The sequence below is a fragment of the Schistocerca piceifrons genome, chromosome 7, assembly GCF_021461385.2.
Source record: "Schistocerca piceifrons isolate TAMUIC-IGC-003096 chromosome 7, iqSchPice1.1, whole genome shotgun sequence".
NCBI lineage: Eukaryota > Metazoa > Arthropoda > Insecta > Orthoptera > Acrididae > Schistocerca > Schistocerca piceifrons.
Window position 1 is genome coordinate 126785584 of NC_060144.1, and position 9293 is coordinate 126794876.

A 9293-nucleotide genomic window follows, 5' to 3' on the forward strand; every position below is an offset into this window, starting at 1 on the left:
TTGTTACAACAAAAGAATTCAACAGTCAAAACTTTCAAAACGGAACGCAAGAGTCATAACATTGGTACTTATGTAGAACAAATAGGAGATACGTACGTGCGGATGCCCTTCCTTACACTTCCCTGATGCAAACGGGCGTTACATCAGACACAGACACAAATTTGAATACAGCGAACAGACACGTCAATGACCGGAAGGAAAAATTCAGACTTTTGTGAAAAAACCAAACATACGCGGTGCCGGGAGGGAGATGTGTACCCGGATCTCCCCGCGGTCTAACACTGACCACATAATCACATAACGGCTGCTGAACGGCCCTCAATGTTGCACGTCTCAGGCTTGGACCACTATTTCATTTTTGCTTCTTTTTTCATATTGAAACGTCCCCTTAGAAGAATTAATGAATTACTGTGCTGATAAACCCCTTACGTTATTTGATTTTCAAACAGCTGAGCAGAATGAACGTACTCAGACATTTCGCTCTTTACTTATTCTGATCAACACTAAACTGTCACACAATATTTTTAGCGCAACGCAATCTGACTTTCAATAATCTCTAAAAAAGAATGGCCCTGACTAACAATAACCTATACCATTCACAAATCACTTACCTCACAAAAATCTTCGTTACTCAAACTACTGCAATACAGCGAGCGCCAATACTGTCAGCTAAATAAAAGATTCTAACTACTGAAGGCACGAAGTACTGATAGGCATAGTCAGCAAACGAAAGATTTTGATAGAGAACAAACAATGCATTTACCTTAATAGTGTTAAAAGTCGTTCGCCCTGACTGCTACATCTATAGAGTTCATTCCCAGTTTTTCTTTGATTTCCTCATTGTGGACACCCTCCTGCCATTGTTCCCAACTACTAGTACCTGCAATCATCCTAGCTACTTTCATATCTGTTACCTCAACCTTGTTGATAAGGTAACCTGAATCCACCCAGCTTTCGCTCCCATACAACAAAGTTGGTCGAAAGATTGAACGGTGCACAGATAACTTAGTCTCGGTACTGACTTCCTTCTTGCAGAAGAGAGTAGATCGTAGCTGAGCGCTCACTGCATTAGCTTTGCTACACCTCGCTTCCAGTTCTTTCACTATGTTGCCATCCTGTGAGAATATCCATCCTAAGTACTTGAAACCATCCACCTGTTCTAACTTTGTTCCTCCTATTTGGCACTCAATCCGATTATATCTCTTTCCCACTGACATTACTTTCGTTTAGGAGATGCTAATCTTCATACCATAGTCCTTACATTTCTGATCTAGCTCTGAAATATTATTTTGCAAACTTTCAATCGAATCTGCCATCACAACTAAGTCATCAGCATATGCAAGACTGCTTATTTTGTGTTCACATATCTTAATCTCACTCAGCCAGTCTATTGTTTTCAACATATGATCCATAAATAATATGAACAACAGTGGAGACAGGTTGCAGTCTTGTCTTACCCCTGAGACTACTCTGAACCATGAACTCAATTTACCGTCAACTCTAACTGCTGCCTGACTATCTATGTAAAGACCTTTAATTGCTTGCAAAAGTTTGCCTCCTATTCCATAATCTCGTAGAACAGACAATAACTTCCTCCTAGGAACCCGGTCATATGCCTTTTCTAGATCTATAAAGCATAGATGCAATTCCCTGTTCCACTCATAACACTTCTCCATTATTTGCCGTAAGCTAAAGATCTGGTCCTGACAACCTCTAAGAGGCCTAAACCCACACTAATTTTCATCCAATTGGCCCTCAACTAATACTCGCACTTTCCTTTCAACACTATCTGAGAAGATTTTGCCCACAACGCTGATTAAAGAGATACCTCTGTAGTTGTTACAATCTTTTCTGTTTCCATGTTTAAAGATTGGTGTGATTACTGCTTTTGTCCAGTCTGATGGAACCTGTCCCGACTCCCAGGCCATTTCAGTTATCCTGTGTAGCCATTTAAGACCTGACATTCCACTGTATTTGATGAGTTCCGACTTAATTTCATCCACCCCAGCTGCTTTATTGCACTGCAATCTATTGACCATTTTATCCACTTCCTCAAATGTGATCCTATTTCCATCATCATTCCTATCCCATTGTACCTCGAAATCTGAAACATTACTGATCGTATTTTCACCTACATTGAGCAACTCTTCAAAATATTCCCTCCATCTGCCCAAGGCATCAACAGGATTCACCAGCACTTTTCCTGACCTGTCCATAATACTTGTCGTTTCCTTTTTATCTCCCTTTCGAAGACTGCTAACTACCCTCCAGAATGGTTTTCCAGCAGCTTGACCCAAAGTCTCCAACCTGTTTCCAAAGTCTTCCCAAGATTTCCTTTTGGAAGCTGCAATTATCTGTTTGGCTTTGTTTCTTTCTTCAACATAACTTTCTCTGTCTACCTGAGTTCTAGTATGTAGCCATTTTTGATACGCCTTCTTTTTCCTTTTACAGGCTGCCTTGACTGTGTCATTCCACCAAGCTGTTTGCTTCATCCTACCTTTACACACTACTGTTCCAAGACATTCTTTAGCCACTTCTAGTACTGTGTCCCTGTACCTTGTCCATTCCTTTTCCAATGACTGTAATTGACTACATTCAACTAACTGGTACCTTTCTGAGATCACTGTTATGTACTTGTGCCTGATTTCCTTATCCTGAAGTTTCTCCACTCTTATCCTCCTACATATGGACCTGATCTCCTGCACTTTCGGCCTCACAATCCCAATTTCACTGCAGATTAAATAATGATCAGTGTCATCAAAGAATCCCCTGAATACACGTGTGTCCCTCACAGCCTTCCTGAATTCCTGATCTGTTATTATATGGTCAATGATAGATCTGGTTCCCCTTCCTTCCCAAGTATACCGGTGAATGTTCTTATGTTAAAAAAAGGAGTTTGTGATTACTAAGCCCATATTGGCACAGAAATCCAAGAGTTGTTTCCCGTTCCTGTTGGCCTCCATATCCTCTCCAAATTTACCCATAACCTTTTCATAGCCTTCTGTTCGATTTCCAATCCTGGCATTAAAATCACCCATGAGCAGAACACTGTCCTTGTCCTTTACTCTAACAATTACATCACTGAGTGCGTCATAAAAACTATCCATCTTATCTTGATCTGTCCCTTCACAATGCGAATATACTGACGCAATCCTAATTTACTTGCTAGACACTGTCAAATCTATCCACATCAGTCGTTCGTTTACATACCTTATTGCAACTACGCTGGGTTCCATTTCTTTCCTGATGTAAAGCCCTACACCCCATTGTGCTATTCCTGACAGGTAGACCTTGTATTCTCCCACTTTCTCTTCTTTCTCACCCCTTACCTGAATGTCACTAACAGCTAAAACGTCCAGCCCCATCTTACTCGCAGCCTCTGCCAGCTCTACCTTCTTCCCAGAGTAGCCCCCATTGATATTAATAGCTCCCCATCTCATTACCATTTGTTTGCCAAGTCGTATCTTAGGAGTCCCTGGTTTGTCAGTTAGAGGTGGGACTCCGTCACCTCCAAGGGTCCGAGGCATTTTGCTCTGATTGTTGCCAGCATCATATTTAAAGTACCAGGGAAGCAGGTTGCTAGCCTTACTTGCCCCGAGTCCCATTGAGTTTTACCGCTAACGGTTGAGGGACTAAACGGTGGATTTGGTAGTCTTTGCCGTATGAGCACAAAGGCGACCACGACTCAGAATATGTCCGAGATGCCCAGCCTTATTCCAAAGTAACTGGTATCCCGACTGTCGGGACCACTTCCTCATACGTTGCCCGTGGTTCATGAACTAGGACATGACTACGGGAACCCACACAATGAACCAAGAAATCCAGTCTTACAAATTTACTGTCTCTGATGGACACACGTCCAGATCATCCGCTCTCAAAACTCTGCCATCTCTCTCCCCACATCCACCACTGCTGGCGGCTCCCCTCCAACTGCGCAACGCTACGCGCTGTTCACATCCAACTGCCCAACACTACAATAGCGAATATTACAACAATGCTAACCAGCCACAGACTGCACACAGCACAGCCAATGATTTTGATAGAGCGCTACGTGACGTTACCAATATAAAAATCTAAACAGCCTACTTACAATATTTCAGTAAAATTTTTTCCTGTTTCCTTGTTTGATCTGTGTTCTGGTTTTGTCAGACTATCAACTGGGTCATCTTACCTCGAAATCTGAGAGAGAGCGCGATGTGGAGTTTCCCTTCTAAGTCTGCTGTACAACCTCCAGAAGTGTGCAACATGAATTGTTAAATAGCCTGTAGGTGACATATGTGAATGCGGGCGAAGCCGCGAACAAAACGCTTGTCTCCAATACAGTGTTAAATAACGTCTGTAGGTGTTGGGTAATTCTAATAAAAATACACTGTAATGTCTGGAAGCGTGATTTAGAGAGGACCCGCACTGTTGCAGGACGTGCGCGGCCAGGCGGCGGCGTGCTCGTCGCCGATGCGGGAGGCCGCTTCCCCGCTGTCGTCTTCGACGTCGGCGTCGGCGTCAGCCTCCGCGTGCACCGCCTCCGGCGCGGGGGTGGGCTGTGACGGCGGCGGCGGCGACACCGGCAGCACCGGCGGCGACTCGGAGGAGTCCAGCTCCGGGGGCGGCAGCGGGGGCGGCAAGGCCTCCTGCAAGGACCTGCGCGCGCTCATCGGGCTCGAGCTGGTGGTCGACTACGTGAAGCACGAGCACGGCGGACGGCGCCGCGGGGGCGACGACGGCCCCGCCCCCGCGCCGGCCGGGTCCGCAGGCGGCGGGTCGCGCACCTCCTCCCCCGCGGCCACTGCCGCCGCCCCCGCCGACGGTAGCGCCGCTGGCGCCGCCACCGCCACCCCCAAACTGGAGCCGCAGCAGACGGACTCTCTGTGAGCGTCGGCCGGCGTCGGTGACGCCTTCAGACCGTGGCTGCTCTAGCTGGCCGGCCGGCCTCTGCGGTGAACGTTCACTGCCCGCCGGCACCTGTGAACCACAGCCGTCCGTGACGCGGATGTCTCGTCGCCTCCTGCCGGGAAGCTCTCGTTCCACTTGGACTCATTTTCCTCGAGTCTCGCGCAGTAAATGCTTTCTTCGTCAATTTCATCACAGATCACAAGCGTGCATAGTTGCCTTCCGAGTGAAACCCGATCTGAAATACTAGTCAAATGTTCGAAAAATTGCCGTATTCCAAACATACCTGTTACAGAGTATCGCCTCTTTTCACTCTCGTCAAGGCGTGCTATCGATAAAAAAAATGCTGTGCGTCTCCTGTGTAGCTCGATAGCTGATGACTCTTTGACACTTTCGAATAGAACAGACAAGTTAAGACGCTTTACCAGACCAGGAATCGAACCTGGCATCTGCTGCAGATGAGCCTCTCAGGAGTTTACATGAACGTATGTGACGTGGGGATCTGTTCGTAGTGTAGCCACGTAACTGACTTCGACGTGAAGAAATAGTGTTCGATATGCCGTATTGACAAGAATTTTCCTTGATTAGAACAAAACCAGTTCACCAATGTAGGCACAGAGCTACTATTATAGGTTCATATGCTTCCACGATTACCATCAAAGTGAATACTATCATTTTGGGTGTTAGACCGTGTCACTGATTAGATCGCGGAACGATAAAAGCGGTCATTCCCAGTTTTTGGTTGCGTGTTAGTCGCTTCCAGAGGCAACAAAAATTTGGTTTTTCTGTATCGAAGATAAATTGATCGAATTTAAAATCTGAAGGTACTGATACAATCTACTCAATAAACGTTTCATACAATAACTCAGGAGTAAAAGTTAGAAACTACATTATGTCTTTAGGCCGTGTAAATCATGGCGTGCAAATTGCCTGGACTATATTCGCTCCAGAATTTGAGAGTGAGAGCACTCAGTCCTTCCAGCAAACTTCACACGCCGCGCGGTATTAGCCTAGCGGTCAAAGGCGCTCCAGTCATGGACTCCGCGGCTGGTCCCGGCGGAGGTTCGAGTCCTCCCTCGGGCATGGGTGTGTGTGTGTTTGTCTTTAGGATAATTTAGGTTAAGTAGTGTATAAGCTTAGGGACTAATGGCCTTAGCAGTTAAGTCCCATAAGATTTCACACAAATTCATAAAAAAAATTCACACAAAATTACAAACTTGTGTCTCGCCGACACCTCCCACAAAATAATGAATGGAAAAAATGTTTATTGTTTACTATTTTTTCGCTCATAAAGTAAAATTTCGTCATCAGGCATGACGTTTCAATTTATTATTTCGTTACTATTAATTCTGTTCTCAACGAATTATGCTGATAAAATCCTCATATACTACTGGAATGTACTTGCAAAATTACGTCTTTGTACCACAGATAGTTCAAGCGGTATGATGCTGTGACTTACTTTTCATTAGTTTTTGGGTGAATAATTATAAACTAATATAACCATCAAAATTAGGGTTTTGCGCCTTTAACCGTAAAAGATTTTCATGCTCAACACCAAATTTAATGCATTGACTAATATGTAAAGTAACCAAACGCTTGAAGCTGTTTTATACATGGCAGTTCGATTCTTTAAAAAGTCGATGGGGGATGTGAGAGGGCAACTGCTGAAACGCGAAACAACTACAAATGGTTGAAATGGCTCTGAGCACTATGGGACTTAACGTCTGAGGTCATCAGTCCCATAGAACTTAGAACTACTTAAACCTAACTAATCTAAGGACAACACACACATCAATGCCCGAGGCAGGATTCCAACATGCGACCGTAGCGGTCTCGCGGTTCCAGCCTGTAGCGCCTAGAACAGCTCGGCCACTCTGGCCGGCGAAACAGCTACACAACCGACGTTTCGACCCTCCTTGAAGCGTTTCTTCTCAGGGCGGCTACACTGATGTTTTATGTTTTATGATGACGCGGTCCTACACACAAAACCAGTTTATTCAAAAGAGGAGCTGCCTGACGGAGAATTTGCGAGTATAGCTTACAAAATCGACTGTGTCGGAATGCGGAGAAAACAGCTAGTCACGTTCCCTCCAAGTAATGACTTGCAATCGAACCGCACTCATGACTGAACGAGGATTGGTCGACAGAATATTATGACTCCCAGGGCTTTTTTACGTAGCTGAGGTACTTTTGTATTGGCGACCAATATTTAGTGCTCACAGGTGGAAGAGCGCTTCGCAGATCTCGGGATTCGTTGTCTCATGAGATAAAGTTTTCACACCTCACAGGTAACCACTGCACTGTATGCCATGCCAGACTGTATTGACATTGGCATTTTACAGTCCAGCTGTCTGTTCACTTCGTTGCTACAAGAAATTGCATCAGCATTCGGTTGTGTTAAGTCATATCGGCGTTCTTAAAGCTCACCACGTGAGATGTATTCACCACGTGAGATGTATTCGGTGTCATAAGAGACAACGCAACTAGCGATCGATCTATCAACACAACACAAACACACAAACATATCTGAAGCTTGATTTTCGAGCGATTAGTTGAACTATATCGACGATTTTATTTCGCTCCAGTGGGTTACGGATTTTTTATGCAAGTTGTGAACTATACCGCAAGTTCATTAACTCATTTAATGTTTGCGAAGGAAGTAATTGTCTTTTTGGAGAACAGTGAAATACACCTAAAGAACCGACAACCGCAAGATGTAAGTGACTCTTCAAAAACGTCATATACACGTGGGAATGAAAACAGTCATACATGTGGCCGTTGTTGCTTTACACGTGAACTCAAGAACTCAAGTGGGCCGTTAATGGCTGAAGTCTATTATGCAAATAATACACGTGGATATTGGTGTTCAGTGTGAGAACAGAAATAGCTTCGGCACAGCCAGTTCATGCGACGGGCTGTGAACAATTTGTTGTTGACGCTGAAAGACAGGCCCAGAAAATGATGAAATAAGCAACGAATTTTATTTATGTACGACCCTAACCTTACTATTTGTCGAGATAGCAAATTTCATGTCACTTTGTAAACATTGCAATTCCATGTTGTTGTCATATGTGAAACCGATTGTTACGCACTTCCTTCTGTATTCATTCCATTCGATCAGAAAAATTGTTATTGCTTTATATTGTAACTGGATTAGTAAGTACTAGAATGTTTTGAACATCGAAAGAGACATTTATAATACGAAATTGATGAAAAGATGATATAAAATGAAGACTGCAAACTAGCTGGTATTTGAATATTATTTCTTTTTCAGTGCGGACCCCACTTGTTTTCTATTGTACTAGATAGTTATTGAAATATTTCAAGTTTATGATAATTGTTGTAGAGATCTAAATCGTATATACACCATTTCCTTGTAGAGTTTTTTGGTGTGAACTTAAGAAACATGTTTCGTCGAGAATGATAAAATTTCATCACGTTCCACACATATCCCAAATCTCATACCGTACTAGTAGTGAAGCATATTACGTTAACATAATTTCATGCGTTTTCCCATCAACTAAATTTTGAAATATGTACTTAAACGCCTGTTCACGTGTTGTGATGAGGCGCTGCATACTCAGAATGCAATATTCGACTGATACTGTTATCCGAAGCTAGTCTGCACGTAACAGTGCAACGGAGAAACATAATTAATGATAAAAAACTGTTTGTTATTTTTCTCTTCTTGTTGTTGAGTTTTATTGGCTGCACTCATGTACTAAATATTACAATAAAGTGTAAGCAACAAGATGTGTGCCACGATTTGTTTTATTGATAATACTTCTGCTTTTGAAGATTGTGAATACCTAGTTCTTCATTATTGTACCTATTCCTTAATTTAGAATTTTAAAACTTCCTACATTGAACACTTAAACAATCGTTGATATGACTATTCAAATCGGGATTTAGTTCGCCTCTTATCATTCCATTTTCAGACAAGAAACGAATTATTCATCTTATGTGGTTTCAAAATTGAGATAACATTTGTAAGTTCAACTGAAGCTTCAGAAGTCTGGCATCACTGCATACATGGGCCTTCCTCACAAAAAAAAGAAATACCAGGTATGTGCGACAGTCACTTATTTATTATGCCTGTATGTGTTTCAGGTGTTCACACCGCATCTTCAGTGGAATAAATATATATATATGAAGGTTTCCCGGGTCTCCAGCCGGGTGGTAGCGTTGATATCTCGCGACGTTTCGGGAAGTGTCATACTACCCATCTTCTGGCGAGACCCGAGAAACCTTCATCAATAGTTTACGCCGGGAAAGCCTACTGTCATATATATATATATATATATATATATATATATATATATATATATATATGTGTGTGTGTGTGTGTGTGTGTGTGTTTTCTGACCAAATTCTCTGTCACCAGCAAAAGTCGAAATACATTTAAG

General features: G+C 43.1%; 1 protein-coding gene across 1 annotated transcript in view; it reads left to right on the top strand.

The window, feature by feature from the left end:
- LOC124805501 (formin-like protein 20) overlaps positions 1-9026 on the top strand; it is a 94107-nt gene extending 85081 nt beyond the window's left edge. Inside the window, exons 8-10 of the mRNA XM_047266065.1 lie at positions 4417-4499; positions 4596-4720; positions 8998-9026. Of these exons, the coding sequence (XP_047122021.1) occupies positions 4417-4499; positions 4596-4720; positions 8998-9026 (237 nt within the window). The remainder of the gene's footprint in view (positions 1-4416; positions 4500-4595; positions 4721-8997) is intronic.
- The last annotated feature ends 267 nt before the right edge of the window (positions 9027-9293 follow it).